Raw genomic sequence first — 17,539 nt, 5'->3', positions numbered from 1 at the left:
CTAAGGTCACGATCCCAGAATCCTGGGATCGAGTCCAGCATCAGGCTCCTTGTTCAGCAGGGAGCCTGCTTCTCCCTCTGCCTGCTGCTTCCCCTGCCCGGGCGCTCACTCACTCGCTCTCTCTCTGACAAATAAATAAATAAAATCTTTAAAAAAAAAATAAAATAAGAGCGTTAGGACAGGGGGGCAAGGAAAGGGATGGGGAATAGATAAAAGATAACAGAATCACCAGGATTTAGTGCTTGGGTATGGGATATTAAGAGGGAGCCATTCAAGATAATGGCCAAGGTCCAGGTTTGGGCAACAGGGGAGATAATGCTGTTATTCCTCGGGATAGAGAATAGGGTATGAGGAAGAGTTTTGGAGGAAAGAGCACAATTTCAACTTCAGACAAACTGACTCTGTAGTTCCTACAGAGCAGTTGGATAAAGGTCAGGGCTAGTTGGAGGGACCTGAAATTACCAAAATATAAGTAAATGATAGTTAAAGTTCTGGAGGGGCACACCTAGGGAGCACAAGAGGAAAAGGCCAAGGACGGAGCTCTGGGGAACACCAGGACTTATGGGAAGTGTGTGAAAGTGGCTTGGAAGACAGGGAACCCAAGTTACCCAGGCTGCTTCTCTACCTACAGTAGCCCACTGCAAGGTTGAGGTAGAACACTGAAAAACATCATTTAAAACCACTTTCTTTAATATACAAGAAACACATGAGTCACAAAGCCCAAGAAAGCGCTGAGTCCCCGAGCCAGGAGTTTAGGGGGGGTTGAAGACAACGAGCCTTTCCAGTCTCCCAGGAAAAGATGGGATGGAGGGGACGCAACATCACTCTGCCCCTGGTGAAGCCAGTGCTGGGGCCACGCTCAGCCTAGTTCTCCACCAAGTTTGGAAAGTGCTGATTTTCCTTGTCCTGGTCCTGGCCCTGCTCCCATACTCGGCCTCCAGTTTTCAGAAGTCGTCCAGTTCCCAGAATGGCCCCTTCCTTTAGCTCCCTAGCATTTTCACTCAGGGCAGAAGGCCGCTTACCCTGCCAAAAGCGGTATGTGATTTGGAGGAGGAAGGGAGGTTGTTCAGGAGAGGGAAGATCTGGTAAAAAGGCCTCCCACCCTCCAGCCTGCCTTGGTCAGTAAGTTTTCACCCTCTCCCCCTTTACCTGTCGTGGTGCCAGAGTTCCGGGGGAGTTGTCATCCTGTAGGATGGTGAGGGGAGATCTCCCTAGTACCTTGCCATTTGCTTTCCATCTATTGTGCTTAGAACCTAAGGTGGGTAAGGGGTTAAAGCAAAAGCCAAAATTAGGGGCTTACAGTTTATTCTTTCTATACTCAACCGTGGACATTATCCCAGTTTCTTTTCCCTCTACCTTGCCCTTAGATTCTGTACCTGAAGATCGGGGCGTCTCAGGGTCTCTTGAAGGCTTGTCCGAGCCCTGGCTGGCCATGGGGGTTTCTGAGGGTTGTCCTGCTTCCTCCTTGGAGAACACCTGCTTGGAGGGAAGCTCAGCCTGGCTGCAGGGTGGCGTCTGGTCCTCAAGGGAAAACTGGGTGCCCAGAGGCAAGTCCAATTCAGAAGATGAAGTTGCCTCTAAGGGCAGAACAGGCTCTGGGGGCAGATTCGATCTGGGGGCTTCGGTCTCAAATACTTCACTCAGCTGCTTCACCAGTGGGCTCGAGGGTTCTAGAGGGGAGAAGTCAAGTGAGATAGTGGCAAATCATTCAGCAAACAGGAAAAGATACAGGAGCTTTAGGATTCATGCCCTGGTGGGTGAGGGATCGGGAAGAGAGAAATCAAGGTGAGAGGAGAAACGTTGAGAGAAGAGTGAGACTGGTTCAAAGCAAGAGGATGGAGAAGATAGCTTTATTAGCCCAACCCACGAATCCTAGGTGACAGCCTTACCAGAGTTTCCTGGGCCCACCATTTACCTCCGGTGCTGGTCTTCATAGGTGTGCGTGCAATGCCAAGGGTAGGAGAGCGGGGATCTGAGTCTTGGGCCTGATCAGGACCCTCCAGCTGCTCCCCTGCTGGTAGGTTGGGCTGTGGAGAACTCTCCACCTGGCAGAACCAAAGGCTACAAGTCTGGACCCGGACTCTTTCTTCCCTCCCAGGTCTCTAGGCCCTGGTGGATAGTCCAGGCAGGCAAGGCCAAAGCCCTCGGGCATTCAGCCTGCCCCATCCGGATTAAGAAAGTGGAAAACTGGGCCTCGGATTAGAAAGTGGAGGGTGTGAGGCGCCTGGGTGGCTCAGGTCATGATCCCAGGGTCCTGGGATCGAGCCCCGCATCCGGCTCTCTGCTCTGTGGAGAGCCTGCTTCCTCCTCTCTCTCTCTGCCAGCCTCTCTGCCTACTTGTGATCTCTCTCTGTCAAATAAATAAATAAAATCTTTAAAAAAAAAAAAAAAGAAAGAAAGAAAGTGGAGGGCGTGAGGGCTTTCTCAGAACGAGGCTAGGCAGAGGCCCACGAAGGCTGACTCTGCCTCCCCCACCCGGGCCCCGCGTACCTGGATGGGAGTGCGCAGGATGCCGGCACTGGGTGAACGCGGGTCCGCCACCCGGGCCAGGAGCTTGTTGTGCCGCGGAGGCCGCGCGGGGGTGACCGGGGCGCTCTTGGCTGAGCCCATCTCATCCAGGAGGAATAAGGTGGGGCAGGGCCCGGCCGGGAGCGAGGAGGGGATGCCTGTGAGAAATGACTCAGGTCTCAGCCACTACGGCGACCACGTCTGACCTCTGACTGCAGACCACCCGATCTTCCCGGTTCCCGGCCGAGGAGCCTTCCCGCCGCCCCGCCAGAGGCCTCTGTGGAGATAATGACTGGTGCAACTGACAGTCCGGCTCATTCTGGGCCCGCTGAGCCCTCTAACTTACTCGCTAATGAACTCAAATCACTTACCAGGCCCCGATTCCTCGTCTGGGTGCACCGCAGCTGGAGCCTCAACTCCCGACGCCGAGTTTCAAACCTCCCGCCACGCCCCTTGCTTTGACTCTATTGGTGGAGCCGACGCAGGCTCCTCTGGGCCTCCTTGTGAGACCCACCTCCAGTGCGGGACGCCATTGGGCGGGGGCGATGTCTATCATGAGAACCGTGGGGCCAATGAGCAGCGGCTCGGCTGGCCCAGGGCTGACACCGCCCTGCTCAGGGGACTTTTGTTCCGCAACGGGTTCGGAGCTGTCCGTCGTAAGACTTTGAGGCGTGCCGGTCTTCGCTTTTAACACCTTCAGTTTCAAAAACCCAAAAAATTTTATTTAAAAAAAAAATAGAGTCATGAGTTTTTACGTGATTTTGTACAGATCCAACTGGAGATGTAGTTATGAAGATTTTTCTGAGGCGACAGAGCCAGTAATCCTTATTGGCTGACGGAGTTATCAATCACTCGGCACGACCCTCTCATACTCCGCCTCATTGGACAGCTCCTGTTCAAATACCAAGAGTACAACTGGCCTTCTACTTTCCGATTGGACAGTACCCAGGAAAGTTTCTGGGATTGATTGGTTTAAACAACCGTCAGTTCCTACTCTTTGATAGAAGACACACGAAGGGACTGTAGGGGTCCCAGAATCCGAGCATCCAAAACTCCGGGACCCTCCTCGCTGCTCTGCATGCGCTCTGCCCTTGGGAGCGTGGGATTGGTTCTCTCGACCATCGCTTGCATCAGAAGCGCTTTTTCATTGGCGTTAGTCAAGAGTGGGGCAGAGGGCGGAGCACTAGTAGGCAGGCTACGTCCAACTGCCACTCTCGCGCGTCCTCCCTTTAGCGCATGCACCTAACGAGTAGTGCTCATTGGACGGCAAGCCTAGGGGGTGGGGGACTGGGAACGGTGGGAGCCTTGGGAGCTGTGTGTGGAGGAGCTGCTGCCGGTGTCATGGCGGAGCTGAGTGAGGAGGCGCTGCTGTCAGTATTACCGACGATCCGGGTTCCTAAGGCTGGAGACCGGGTCCACAAAGACGAGTGCGCCTTCTCTTTCGACACACCGGTAAGCCCATTCCCCACGCCCGCAGCGAGCACGACTTCCTTCCATCGCCCTGGTCATTCTGCCGGGGCCTGCAAGGCTTGGGCTACCGCCTTCCTGCGATGCACCATGGGACTTGTAGTCTCCCACGCTCCTCCCTGCCGTTGCATTTAATTAGCCGGAGTTGTCGTATGACTACCGCCCCCGGAAGCCACCGCGCCTGCCTCGCCCGTTCCCCATCTCGTGGAGCACTGTGGGGATCGTAGTCGCTCTCTCCCCTCATTGCCTTTCCAAGGTAGAGGCGCATCCGATCGTCGGACTACATCCCCCAAGTGGACCCCTGTGAAAGCCTGGGAGTTGGCCTTGCCTGCCGCGCACGGCCCTCCGGGTTTTGTAGTCTCGTGTGGGAGGGATGGGGCGACCCCGCACGGTCCGAGGCCGGGGTTAGGGTTGGAGGGTGGGGACTGCGGTTCGTGGGCGCCTAGTAGTCTGGAGGGGACCGTGAAGAAGGCCGGTTCTGAGAAGGGCCGAGTTAGAGAGACTCCACCCATGGTTAATGTAGACAGGGGGCGGGGAGGTGGGTCATTGGTGGTAGGGAGGAGAGAGAGAAGGGAGGAAAGCTCTAGTCGTTTCTCCTTTGACGTGACCTGGGACTGCTGCCCCCTCTCTTTTTCCCGCCCGTCACAGAGAGCAGAGGGAACCCTTTTAAAAGTATTCCCAGAGAGACGGTGTCTTTCGTGGAGGATACTAAGACCCCTTTCCCATCCCGCTCCCACTCTTGACTAGTTAGACAAAGCCTCCACCCACACCATGCTTCACGTTTTGCAGCCTCCACCCGGAACCTCCCTTCCTGCAGTTCTGCCTTCCTGTGTCACCCTCAAGCGGAGACTAGCCTTTGGCCTGGCCAGAGCCTTAACTGAGAGGGCAGCAGCCCGGTTGGGATCCGCCCCCCTCGCTACCCCTCCCGACGAGCGGCCGCTGGGCCCTGCCCAGGGTGTTGAGCCAGACCAGCTCATGGCTGGGAAAACTGCAAGTCAGAGTGGAAAGGCTACATTAATGCATCGCCAGTGCTGAGTATAGCAGCATGATCTAAGGCCCAGTTCAGGATCATCACTGCGATTTGTGGTTTGCTTGGTTTGCAAGGCTTTGATCTGAGCCTCAGACGATGTGCTGCTTCTCTGGAGTCTGACTTTGGCAAAGCTGAAAGAGGACGGCTCAGAGCAGAGCTCCAGGGTTCCCAAGCCTTGAGGAAACCAGCGTATTTTTATTTCCAACCAAGGAGTTCGGTTACCGGGGAGCTCCTACATGCCACCCAGTTCATCAAGTGCGGGTTGAAGCGCTGTCTTTCTCAGGAGGGAAAGGTTTTTCTTAATTACCAACAGATGGTAGAAGTCAGTGGGTCCCTCTTCACACTCCTGTCTGTCTCTCTTTAGTAACTGCTTCAAATAATCCAAATGGTGTTTTCGTAAGCTTGTTATACTTTCCTCCTCTCATCCCAAATCAGGAGATCTCCAGTGTGGCTTAGTTGCTTTCCTAACTGACTTCCAGCATGTTTGATGATCTTCAGATTGGGTTCATGGTAGGAAGGGAGCTTATTTGACCTCCCTAATGAAAAATGTCCCATTTGCTCATAAACATTGTAATCCACACTGTTCTAGGGAGTGGTACAGAGCAATCAATGGGACCAAGAACTGCCTTAGAGAGTGCCCTATTTTTCATATCACAGAGAATTTTTCAAGGCCACTGAGGCATGTATTATTCAAGGCAGAAGACGCCCGTTGTAGCTCAGATCTGTGGCAAGACTCTTGTTTTCCCCAATTACCTCCTCCACCTTATCCATCACTATTCACAAAGGAACTGGCATACTTGTTCCATTTTAGAGAAGCTCATCCTCTCTCCTTAGCTGTGATTTGGGGTGGACCCTTGTTTTTCCCTGTTTTCTTCCTGGGTTATATGTGTTCTAGCTGTCTTAGCAGGTGCTGCTAGATTATTCTATGGGGGGAATGGCTTTGAGGTTGGCAGTTGGTAGACTTCAGTGGGGGTTTTAGTTATTGGTCAGAGGGGAGGCAGCTGGGTAGTGGCTGGAGAATGCTGGTCTTTATGTCCCTGCCAAATGAGACTCAGGTATAGCAGTGAGCCCCGGACAAGGCATTGTTACCCTGGAGCTAGGCTTTAGCAGGAAAGGAGGGAGAAGACCCAGCGTGGACCAAGGTTTAATGACTTAGTAGGGTGTGGTAAAGGAAAAGTCTGGGCTTGCTGGCAAGCTCAGGAATTGGGTGTATTGTTCAAGTACTAGCATCTCTGCTCGAGTCCGGAAGCTTTTCTGAGTCCTGGAGATGAGACAGGCTTTAGCATTGTGTCCCTGCTTTAGGTTCTGTGTCTGGCATGCAGGCCTTTCCCCTCCTGGGAAAGGACCCCTTTCCCTCTGAATATAATCACTGGCCCTGGAAATCCATAGTATTTGACTCCCAATTTACCTCAAGGAAAGAGAAAAAGGGGAGTGCCTAGGTGGCTCCAAGAGTTAGGCGTCTGCCTTTGGCTCAGGTCATGAACCTGGGGTCCTGCTTAGTGGGGAACTTGCCTCTCCCCTCTCCCCCTGCTTGTGCATGCTCTCTCTTTCTCTCTCTCAAGTAAATTAATAAAATCTTTAAAAAAAAAAAAAAAAGAAAAGAAAAAGGTAAAGGGAGTTCTCTGCAATTGATTGGAAGGCTCCAGAGCCCAAAGAAGGATCAAGAAGGAAGAGGAATGATTACTGACAGGTGTTTTTCCACCCCTGGTATCCTTGGTTGTTATCAAATTCATAGGAGAGGGGTGAGAATCTTCGCCATATACCAGGTTCTAAATGGCTAAATGACTTCCGAGAGCCACGTGGTGTTGGAGAACAGAGCCTTCCTTTTGGAAACCAGCAGTGTCTAGCCTTGGGTCTTGGTTTCCCCACCTGGCCAGGCTGCATCTTCCCTGTGCTTTCCCTCCTGCCTCTTGTACTACAGGAGTCTGAGGGTGGCCTGTACATCTGCATGAACACATTCCTGGGCTTTGGTAAACAGTATGTGGAGAGACATTTCAACAAGACGGGCCAGCGAGTCTACCTGCACCTCCGGAGGACCAGGCGCCTGGTAGGGACAGGGCTGGGGCGAGACTGGGGGACATTGAGGTGCCACTGCACCTCCATTTTGAATCTGTCTCTTCCATTCTGACCTTCTGTTGGTCTCGATTTCCCCCTCTCACCTATTTCTGTTGGTATCATTAGAACTCAGCACCCATGTTTTTTTTTTTAGTTCTCTTTCCTTCTAAGATTAACCCACTCTGTCCTGTCCATCCTCCCCATTTGTCCCTTCCCTGGTACCCACTGCTGATCCTGGCCCTTCCTGCCTGATTGCAGAAGGAAGAGGACACCACTACAAGCACTGGAGATCCCCCCCGTAAGAAGCCCACCCGGCTGGCAATTGGTGAGTTCCATTATGGTTCCGTTTTTCCTGAACTGGTCTTCCCTGCTCTCAGGCATTCCAGGAAAGCCCCAGAAGAATGGGCCTGATCAGTGCCCCTAGAGCTCTGGAGGGGGACACAAAGAGATGCTGTATGGGAGGAGGGACATTTTCCTGTGATGGTCATCCTACCCTCCCTCCTCTTCCTTGTTTTACCAGGCATGGAAGGCGGATTTGACCTCAGCGAGGACAAATTTGAATATGATGAGGATGTGAAGATTGTTATCTTGCCGGATTACCTGGAGATTGCCCGGGATGGGTTGGGGGGACTGCCTGACATTGTCAGAGATCGGGTATGAATACCATCCCACCCTACCAGGGACTCTAGGGCAAGCGGGGCCCGAAGTCTTGGGCAAGCGCTGAGAAAGCTGGAGACTGAGGGGCTAGAGGGACAGGGGAGTGGGGAGGGCTGAGTGCTATCTCTGACCCTCTGCTTCCCCCAGGTGACCAGTGCGGTGGAGGCCCTGCTGTCAGCTGACTCGGCCTCCCGCAAGCAGGAGGTGCAGGCCTGGGATGGAGAAGTACGACAGGTGTCTAAGCATGCCTTCAACCTCAAGCAGCTGGACAACCCAGCTCGAATCCCTCCCTGGTGAGGCCTGGCCCTTCCACCTTGGGGTACAACCCCCCAGAGCATGGCAGAGAGGCCACCCTCCCAGGGGATCTGGTGGGAGAGAGGGTCGGTAGCAGGCTAAGGAGGGGGACTGGGGGAGATGAACTCAGCAAAAGGACACCCAAAGGAGAGAAGAGGGAGCTGTTGGACTGGCAGGGGGCCAATGCCATTACCCTTGACCCCTGTTTCAGTGACTTTCTTCTCCCTGGGTTAGTGGCTGGAAGTGTTCCAAGTGTGACATGAGAGAGAACCTGTGGCTCAACTTGACAGATGGCTCCATTCTCTGTGGCCGACGCTACTTCGATGGCAGCGGGGGCAACAACCATGCTGTGGAGCACTACAGGGAGACGGGCTACCCGTTAGCTGTCAAGCTGGGCACCATCACACCTGATGGAGCCGGTACTCCCGCCCCTCCCCCAGCTCCCTGCCTGCTGGAGTGTATCTTAACTGTTATTCATTGCATATGACAGAACATGTCCATGCGTTCTCTTGATAAACAATGAAAATATTGCAGATGAGACTAAATCTTCAGTTAACCCTCCAAATCCCAGTCCTTTTCTTAGAGGTTACCAGCATTATCTGTTTAATGAGTATCCTTCCAAACCCCTCTGAGCCTAGCACCCTATCCTGTGCGGTAGAGTGACAAGTAACTCCAGCCCTCGCCCTCTTTCACACCATCATCCCTGACAGCCAGTCTCCGAAGGGCCGGTGACCATAACCATGACCGCACTGCCCCTCAGGACTGCCAAAGAGGGTTTCCTTTATGGGCTCATGCTTCTGTCCCACCAGCGCCGCCTTGGGGCAGGGAGTGGGATTGGAGGCCTGGCCAGTCCAGAGCCACCCCCTCTGACCCCATTCCTCTTGCCTCCTGCCCTAGATGTGTACTCCTACGATGAGGATGACATGGTCCTGGACCCCAACCTGGCTGAACACCTGTCCCACTTTGGCATTGACATGCTAAAGATGCAAAAGGTGAGGTCCCCTTCGGATTCCAATGCTCCTCATCCCTCCCTGCCAGGCCCGTCCCAGCCCGAGGCTGAAGCAGTGTGTCAGCGGCAGCTGCCACAGTTATCCTGGTCCCCAGGACATTTGTGCTTCCTTTGAAAAGCTTTCTAGAATCATTTATTCACTCATTGAATACTACTGAGTATCTACTATACGCTAGGCACTGTGTGACTAAGACAGAGTCATATTCTAGATGGAAAGGCAGACACTTATCATCTGCTCAGGCGAATGAGTGACTAACCACAAACCGAAGGGTGCTGCGAAAGAGACCTAGAGGGGTGGTGCCTGGGTGGCTCAGTGGGTTAAGCATCTGACTCTTGATCTCAGGGCTGTGAGTTCAAGCCCTGTGTTGGGTTCTATGCCCAGTGTGGCTCCTACTCAAAAAAAAAAAAAAAAAAAACCCACAGAGAGACAGACAGGTGCTGCAGGAGTGGTGTACACCAGGAGGACCGGGCCGGTTGAGGGGATCGAGGCAGTGATACCTGCGTGCAGAGCTGAGGGGTGAGAAGGGGTAACTTCAGAATGAAAAAACACTTCGAGTGGAGGGAATCCCATTCATTTCTTTTTGTCACCTGGGCAGAGGCCTGATGACTCAAGGCATAGGGAACAATTGCACATGACTTTCCAGAACTGGGACTAGGACTAGCCAGTGTGTATCCTATATGAGAGCCTATAATCATACTCATTGGAAGCTCTGGCCAGGGACCGTCCCAGACGCTGTGAGGGATCAGTGTGAAAAATCCAGGACTGAGTTTCTCACCGGGTCTGAAGTGCGCCTTCCCTTGTAGACGGATAAGACGATGACCGAATTGGAGATCGATATGAACCAGCGGATTGGCGAATGGGAGCTGATCCAGGAGTTGGGTGTGCCCCTGAAGCCCCTGTTTGGGCCTGGCTACACGGGCATCCAGAACCTGGGTAACAGCTGCTACCTCAATTCGGTGGTCCAGGTGCTCTTCAGCATCCCCGACTTCCAGAGGAAGTAAGTGGCACCCCCTCCCCATGACTGTGGACCCCTGCCCCACAGCTCTGCTGGACGCCAGCCTCTAGGCCACACTCCTTCAGCTACCATCAGGACCTCTGTGTTCTGGCTCAGTCTTCATTCCTGTGACACTGTGGCTGGCACACTCCCGTCAGTTCAAGCAGCACTGTCCCCCAGCCCCACGGGTCCCACTGAGGGCAGAACATCGATCCCAGGGCGCTCCCTGGCCTCCTGCCTGACTCGGTAGGAAGGGGATGATCTCTCTACTTGAGACCAGTGACAGCAGATGAGGACCTGCTGTGGCCCTGTAACCCCTGGGGAAAGGGGAGGGCCCGGGACACTAGGAGAAAGACCTGTTTGATCCCAGATAATGGGAGCTATCCTTACCCTTCTCCCAGGCTGCCTTCTCCCTTCCCCTGGCTCACTCCTGGGGAGGAGACTGGGAAAGAAGGTAGCGGAGTGCACTATGCTGGCACAGTGGGAAGGGGAGGAAGGGCAGGTTGCCGGGAAGAAGGGGGACCTGTGCTTCAACCCCGTAACTCCCCACTCTGGAGGGAGCCTATTCCCTGAGCAAGTGGGTAATACTCCCTCCCCCTTCCCTTGGAACCCATGCCAAAGCACCTCTAATTATGCTTCCTTTGGCTCTTAGGTATGTGGATAAGCTGGAGAAGATTTTCCAGAATGCCCCGACGGACCCTACCCAGGACTTCAGCACCCAGGTGTATGTAGCCAGGTCCTATGTACAGAGGCTCCTGAGAGCCTCGCCGCCCCCATGCCTTCTTTCTCCCCCATGACCACTGCCTGGAATGGGCAGCAGTGTAGGGTTTGCCTCCATCCGTGCTGTCTGCCTTGACATGGGCTCCTGGGAAGTCTGTGGTTTTTCACATTGTAGAGAGTTGCCTAAGGGCCATCAGCAGAGATTGGTTTGGGGAGGAAAGGCACAAAGAAAGGTCAGATGGTCATTAGTGGACTGAAGCTAAATGGTTCTCTTGGATGTTAACACAGGGCCAAACTGGGCCACGGCCTGCTCTCAGGAGAGTATTCCAAGCCAGCCCCGGAATCAGGCGATGGGGAGCAGGTCCCAGACCAAAAGGTTAGTCTGGGACTCTATCCCTTTCAGGCTCTGAAATTAAGGGGAGACTGAGGTCTGGGAGATGTCTAAACAAGGCCCCTTGTGGCCTCTTGAGCCCCAGCTGAATCGCTGCACTGGCTTTACCTAGGAAGTTCAAGATGGCATCGCCCCTCGGATGTTCAAGGCCCTCATTGGCAAGGGTCACCCTGAGTTCTCCACCAACCGGCAGCAGGATGCCCAAGAGTTCTTTCTTCACCTCATCAACATGGTGGAGGTAAGAGCTGGCAAGATGGCAAGAAGGCTGTTCTACCCTCCCTCCCTCTGCCTGCAGCTCTCGCCTGTCTCCCTCCCGCCCATTCTTTCCAGTCAGCCCCAGTCAGGCCCTCCCTGGGACACGGGGGGTCTGCGTGCACCAGGTCTTCTCTGTGAGTAGCAGGTGCCCCCGCGGAGACTGGGAAAGCTAAGCAGCGATCCTTTTGCTCAATGGGTTTGCAGCTGAATGCAGGGTACACCCAGAGAAAATGAGATGAGGATGCTTATTGCCTGCAGAGAAAAATACCAATACGTTCTACCACGGTCTCCTATGATGGCACCGGGGTGAGGGGAGGGGCAGTTAATTACGGAAGGATCTACTCTTCTATCGGCATGCCTGCTCAGGATAGACTCCCTTCCTTTCTTCCCTCTCCCTGAGCGCCTAGTGATCCTTTCAGGCCCCTATTCCCCTCCCTGACCGTGCAGACCTCCCCACCCTGCCTCTTCTCCGTAGAGGAATTGTCGGAGCTCTGAAAACCCTAACGAGGTGTTCCGCTTTTTGGTGGAGGAGAAGATCAAGTGCCTGGCCACAGAGAAGGTCAAGTACACCCAGCGAGTTGACTATATCATGCAGCTGCCTGTGCCCATGGACACAGCCCTTAACAAAGGCACGTTGCTCCCAGCGAGGCCTGCGTGTGGTGGGGCTGTGAGGCCTGGGAGGGGCGCTAGGACACATAAGCAGAACCCACAGGGTGCCCTGCTCCCCCAGCTGGGAGTCCAAAGCAGGGCTGTCTCAGGGAGGTAGGAGCACCTTGTCTTGTCAGCGCTTTGCTGGGGCCAAAGGCGAGATCAGCCGTGCATGGGTCACATGGGTTTGGAGCAGGGGGCAGCTGACATCGTCCTGGCCCCAGGGTGGTCTGGCAAGGCAAAAAGGAGGGCAAGAGGCTATAGCCTCTGAAGAACTCACCCACCAATTCTGTCAGCAGAGGAGCTTCTCGAGTATGAGGAGAAGAAGCGGCAGGCCGAGGAGGAGAAACTGCCACTGCCAGAGCTGGTCCGGGCCCAGGTACCCTTCAGCTCCTGCCTGGAGGCCTACGGGGCCCCGGAGCAGGTGGACGACTTCTGGAGCACGGCCCTGCAGGCCAAATCCGTAGCTGTCAAGTAAGTCCTGATGGTCTGCGCCTCTGGTTTCGGGCCGCTGTCAGGGTGATCCCAGGGATATCCTCCGCCTTGTTCTCAGTCTTCCGTCCCTTCCTGGTTGGCTTCTCAGGGCTGTGTCCGTTGGAGCTGGCTCTGAGGGAAGCAAGAGGCCTCAGCAGCAGTTGATGTGGATGATTGCCACATCCCCTTGTCCTGTCCCTGTCATGTTGTCTTCTCTTGTGGGACAGGGTCACATTCTAGTGCAGCTTCTGTCCACTCGTGCTCTCAGTCTTGGCAGGGCAAAGACACATAGTCTGCATTTTGGACAGAGTTTAGATTTCTAGCAAATGGCCTGAGTTTGAACCTCATTCTTTTATTGGCATAGGCTTGAGATCTGAAAGTGTGCTTTGGTCTTAAGGGATTTCAGCCATTCTCCCCCCTCCCACCCTCACCCCTTTGACAGGCCCCTGGCTTCTGCTGCTCCTTGTCTGCAGATGCTCTGATGTCTGCCCAGGGCAAGATAAGAATCTGAAGTGTCTTCTGGGCTCTCAGGTCTTCTACCCATGAGAGGCTGAACCCCAGGGTGGGGGTTTCAGGAGAAGAGAACTTTGGGATTCTCTGGGTGCCAGAATGCTCTCTCTTCCCTAGGACCACACGATTTGCCTCTTTCCCTGACTACCTGGTCATCCAGATCAAGAAATTCACCTTCGGCTTAGACTGGGTGCCCAAGAAACTGGGTATGGTGGCTGGGACGAGTGAGGGAGGTTAAGCAGAAAATGCTAGAAAAAGAAGGGGCCTTACCATGTGTAACCTAGCGTTTCTCCAACTTTCCTCTGAAGGAGGAAAACATTACCCTAAGTGTTTCAAAATGAGCCGAGTTTGAAAAGCATGGACTAAAAATAGTAAAGCACTTGATTTTACACTGATGATTCAGAACCAAAAGCAGTTCTCATGGTGTTACTTTTATACTTGGTAAGAGGTTCTCATTTAGATAATCTTGACACGATTCTCCCAAGTCTTACTGCCCCCAACGGCTTTGAGAACTACTGACTTCACCTCATGGCCTGTCCTAGATAAGTTGAGACCCACAGAGGTATGAGAGCCTTGCGCTGTACGAGTCAGAGGCCCCCGCTCTTGACCGTAGCATATCTCAGGTAGCTCTAGGACTAGAGGCCAGGCCTCCTGATTCCCAGGCCCACCATTACATGACACCAGGACCCCCGCGACTGGAACCGCTCTGAGCAGCTCTTTATTACAGAGCAGTGCCACGGTGTGGGGCAGGGCTTTGAGGAACCCCAAGTGATTTCTCCGGGAGGGCCCCAGGGAGCTGCCAAGGTGACCCTTTTCCCACCGTTGCGATCACAGACGTGTCCATTGAGATGCCGGAGGAGCTGGACATCTCCCAGTTGAGGGGTGCAGGGCTGCAGCCTGGAGAGGAGGAGCTGCCTGACATTGCCCCACCCCTGGTCACTCCGGATGAGCCCAAAGGTAGCCTTGGTTTCTATGGCAACGAAGACGAAGACTCCTTCTGCTCCCCTCACTTCTCCTCTCCGACATGTTAGTGACTCTTCTTCCTGCCTGTCTCTCTCTTCTTTGCCAATGGGGGTCTTTTCTGCCTGCCTCCCCTTGACCCTGTCCTTTGTGTTTCTCCTGCCCTCCCTTTCGAATCTCCCTTGCCCTCTTGTTGGATGTGAGGACTGACTAGAGCACTCCCAGCCGCATTCTCTGTGTGGATGGCAGTAGCGCTGGCCAGTTGCCTCTCTGCCCTTGTCACCTCATCACTTGGGGGTGGGGACAGGCAGGCATCATACTCCAGAAACGGGGCCCATTCTGTGAGAATGGGTGAGGAGGGGGATCTATAGGAGAGCTTTAGCCTCAGTTTTGTGTCTCTAGTACTGCGGGATCCACATCATGGCGTGCCGCCATTTTGGTTCTGGAGTAAGGTGCCAGGCCATGGAAGGAAAATGCATGGAATGGGGGTGGGAGGGTTGGGAGAGGGCCGGGGGGCTGGACCGTGGGAGGCAGGAGGGGCAAGGAGTCGTGTCACCATGCCCTCACTTCTCCCCCCATAGCACCCATGTTGGACGAATCAGTCATCATCCAGCTGGTGGAGATGGGCTTCCCTATGGATGCCTGCCGCAAGGCTGTCTACTACACGGGCAACAGTGGGGCTGAAGCCGCCATGAACTGGGTCATGTCACATATGGATGATCCAGGTAGGCTGGGCTGGGCGGCAGGGTGGGACAGGGCCCCCATCCTCCCACACACACACTTCAACCCCTTCACCCCCGCAGATTTTGCAAACCCCCTCATCCTGCCTGGCTCCAGCGGGCCTGGCTCCACTAGTGCAGCAGCTGACCCACCACCAGAGGACTGCGTGAGCACCATCGTTTCCATGGGCTTTTCCCGGGACCAGGCCCTGAAAGCTCTTCGGGCCACGGTATGAGCTGCCCCTGGCTGAGGACTGGGGGCCCATGGGGAAGAATGGGTGGCGGTGAGGTTCCATCCTTTGTGAGCCAGACCTTTGTGGGACGGCCAAGGCCGAGGCTTCCTCCTTCTTGTGGCTGCACTGAGGGAGCTGAGGCCTTCACTGGTGGTTTTTCTTGCCCTGAACTTGTTGGAAAGAGTAACGCTTCCCTCCTCTCCAAGAACAATAGTTTAGAAAGGGCTGTGGACTGGATCTTCAGTCACATTGATGACCTGGATGCAGAAGCCGCCATGGACATCTCGGAGGGCCGCTCCGCTGCCGACTCCATCTCCGAGTCCGTGCCAGTGGGACCTAAAGTCCGGGATGGGCCTGGAAGTGAGTGTCCCTGGGAAGCAGGATGGGCCAGTGGAGGCTAGCCAGTCCGCTACCAGCTCCTCATTCCCCTGCAGCTCTGCTTCCCTCAGGAAGCAGAGGGGGCAGAAGCTTCTTTCCACTGATGTGGCTTCTGAAGGTGGGATTCTAGGAGGCCGAGACAGACTTGTGACCCAGTCGCTACCCCCCAGTCCCTGAGACTGGCGTCCTGAGTTTGGGCTGGAGCTCAGGGACCCCTCTCATTGTCTCCTCTATAGAGTATCAGCTTTTTGCCTTCATCAGTCACATGGGCACCTCTACCATGTGTGGTCACTATGTCTGCCACATCAAGAAGGAAGGCAGGTGAGGGGCTGGCAGGGCACATTCGAAACTGGGGAGTGCTGGTGGGGAAGAGTGGGGGGCATCCTGAAGTCTTCAGGGTATTTGTGGGAGAAGGTAAAGGGCTGCTGGGCCGGGGCGGGGTGGGGGGGGGTGGCGCAGAGACACCAGAAATGCATAGAACGCCTGACTGCAGGGATCAGCCAATGCCAGAGAGCCCAAGGCCACCTGCTTTTTTCAATAAAGTTTTACTGAGCATAAGCACACTTACTCATGTAGGTGTCGTTGGTGGCTGTTTTCACACTGCAGCAGGAAAGTTGAGTAATTGTGTCAGAGACTGGATGGCCTGCAAAACCTAAACTACTTATTGGCTGGCCCTTTCCAGAAAAAGTTGGTGGTCCTGGGCCTGGCAGGAGTGGGTGGGGGTGGTCATAGAAGTGCTGGAGGATCTGAAGACCGAGCAGGGAATGGGATTGGGATACTCCCTTCAAGCAGGTAGCAGCTAGCCTGTGGGTGCAGGGGCCCAGGATGAAAATGTGGGGGACCTCTGCCCCGGCATCACCCGGATCTACTCCAGGGGCTGTGTCAGAGACTAAGCTGAGCGGAGTGGATGCCCAGTCTGTTCATCCTTCTCCACCCTCCCCCTGCCCGCCTCCCCAGGTGGGTGATCTACAATGACCAGAAAGTGTGTGCCTCTGAGAAGCCACCCAAGGACCTGGGCTACATCTACTTCTACCAGAGAGTGGCCAGCTAAGAGCCTGCCCTGACCCCTCACCGCTGAGGACAGGGGACAGACCATCTGGCATGAGGGACAGGGGCTGAGGGATGGACTTCAGCCACCACCCTCCCTGCTCTGTACCCTTTTTCTTTCCTCAGCAGCAGGGAAGAAGCTCGAGGCCACAGGAGAATGGCCAAGCAAAGCGGGGGGACACTGGAGAGACTTTGGGGATAGAGCAGGAAGGGGATGGGAGGGGCCGGCCACCTGTCTGTGAGACGACTTCGTTGCTTTCCCCCGCCCCTTGGACCCACAGTGCTCTGCTTCTCTGTGTAACCCTGCCGGCCTCTGATGTGGAGGGGGGCTTGTTTGTGTGTGCGCCTGGGTGTAGCTTTGTGCAGCCTCTTCCACGGGAAGGGGGCGTCTGTGCCTCCCCTCCCTCTTTGTGTTTGCTCCCTGTGTGGTCAGGCAAGGAGGGCTGTGAGGGAAATGGGGATCCCTGTCGCCCTCCAGCCTGTCTTTCCCCCACCCTGTCTCTTCCCTGCCCTTCTCTGGAAAATGCCAAAATACACGATGTGAATAAAAAGTACAGTGGCTAAGTTGTGTCCTGTTAGGTACGTCAAGGGAGACCGATCTTGTCTGGGGCCAGCAGGAGAACTACCTCTGCCCCCTCCCTGGGCCTTTCTCTACTTTGACTATTTCTAGAGCTCTTTGGAAATGGGCTGTGAGATGGGGGCGGGGGAGCAAGCACTGGGGCAGTGCAAGAAAGCTAGGGGCTGGGTACTATCAGATCAGGGGCAGTGAAGTAGGGTGACACAGAGCAAAGATGGGATGAAGAACTCCGCCGTCCCTCCAGCAGTCACACCAGAGGGGTCCCAAGTGCCAAGGGCCGCCCTTCCCCCTCTGAACCCTCCTACTGGCCCCGTAGCTGTGGGACTACCTCCCCTCCCCCCATAGGTCAAAGGTGCCTGTTCAGCAATCAGGGATGCAGCTACTCCAACGGGCGGGGGTGGGGGGGGGAGCGGAGGGAAGAAGTCCTTTTCACAGAGTTGGAGACCTGCCCCCTCAGAGCTCCCTCGGTCCAGGCCAGCAATTCGATCTCAGACCGAGCAGCCGGGAGTCCAAGCTTCTCTTGGAAGCACCTCTGGCCCCTGGGGGGCTGTAGTCGTCAAGTGGGGCTCCCCCGAGGGTGGGTTCTCGCCTCCCCCGGAAGCCAGGCGGTGG

At 54.9% G+C, this 17,539-nt stretch overlaps 2 protein-coding genes across 4 annotated transcripts; one reads left to right on the top strand and one right to left on the bottom strand.

The window, feature by feature from the left end:
- Positions 1–672: 672 nt before the first annotated feature.
- Positions 673–3,441, bottom strand: CDCA3 (cell division cycle associated 3). 2 transcript variants are annotated; one of them, XM_045071739.1, is made up of 6 exons: positions 2,880–3,441; positions 2,491–2,785; positions 1,916–2,045; positions 1,377–1,670; positions 1,150–1,253; positions 673–1,023 (listed from the first exon to the last, which is right to left on the bottom strand). In XM_045071739.1, exons 2-6 carry the CDS (start codon positions 2,608–2,610, stop codon positions 865–867), a joined length of 807 nt encoding a protein of 268 aa, XP_044927674.1. In that variant the 5' UTR covers positions 2,611–2,785; positions 2,880–3,441; the 3' UTR covers positions 673–864. The 2 variants fall into 2 exon arrangements, with proteins under 2 accessions (XP_044927674.1, XP_004766708.1); XM_004766651.3 differs by having other exon boundaries at positions 2,491–2,666.
- A 102-nt stretch (positions 3,442–3,543) lies between these two features.
- Positions 3,544–16,914, top strand: USP5 (ubiquitin specific peptidase 5). 2 transcript variants are annotated; one of them, XM_004766652.3, is made up of 20 exons: positions 3,544–3,960; positions 6,927–7,052; positions 7,319–7,385; positions 7,581–7,714; positions 7,865–8,010; positions 8,246–8,430; positions 8,909–9,003; positions 9,825–10,018; positions 10,668–10,739; positions 11,024–11,111; positions 11,239–11,364; positions 11,857–12,010; positions 12,329–12,503; positions 13,131–13,219; positions 13,848–14,039; positions 14,555–14,698; positions 14,777–14,922; positions 15,132–15,285; positions 15,540–15,624; positions 16,261–16,914. In XM_004766652.3, exons 1-20 carry the CDS (start codon positions 3,745–3,747, stop codon positions 16,352–16,354), a joined length of 2,682 nt encoding a protein of 893 aa, XP_004766709.1. In that variant the 5' UTR covers positions 3,544–3,744; the 3' UTR covers positions 16,355–16,914. The 2 variants fall into 2 exon arrangements, with proteins under 2 accessions (XP_004766709.1, XP_004766710.1); XM_004766653.3 differs by having other exon boundaries at positions 3,545–3,960; positions 13,848–13,970.
- The last annotated feature ends 625 nt before the right edge of the window (positions 16,915–17,539 follow it).

This window comes from Mustela putorius, unplaced genomic scaffold (assembly GCF_011764305.1).
Source record: "Mustela putorius furo isolate JIRA1106 unplaced genomic scaffold, ASM1176430v1.1 tig00003988_pilon_pilon_pilon, whole genome shotgun sequence".
Taxonomy (NCBI): Eukaryota; Metazoa; Chordata; class Mammalia; order Carnivora; family Mustelidae; genus Mustela; species Mustela putorius.
Note: the sequence above shows the minus strand (reverse complement) of the source record. Positions and strands in the feature narration are given on the sequence as shown.

Bases quoted from the DNA above. Each gene is read 5' to 3' on its own strand.
- CDCA3 (XM_045071739.1), bottom strand. From the start codon at position 2,610: ATGGGCTCAGCCAAGAGCGCCCCGGTCACCCCCGCGCGGCCTCCGCGG. The intron at 2,046-2,490 runs GTACGCGGGGCC...TGGTTCTGCCAG, and splicing joins TCCTGCGCACTCCCATCCAG to GTGGAGAGTTCTCCACAGCC. The intron at 1,254-1,376 runs GTACAGAATCTA...TACCCACCTTAG, and splicing joins TGAGACGCCCCGATCTTCAG to GTTCTAAGCACAATAGATGG.
- USP5 (XM_004766652.3), top strand. From the start codon at position 3,745: ATGCACCTAACGAGTAGTGCTCATTGGACGGCAAGCCTAGGGGGTGGG. The intron at 7,053-7,318 runs GTAGGGACAGGG...GCCTGATTGCAG, and splicing joins TCCGGAGGACCAGGCGCCTG to AAGGAAGAGGACACCACTAC. The intron at 12,011-12,328 runs GCACGTTGCTCC...TTCTGTCAGCAG, and splicing joins GGACACAGCCCTTAACAAAG to AGGAGCTTCTCGAGTATGAG.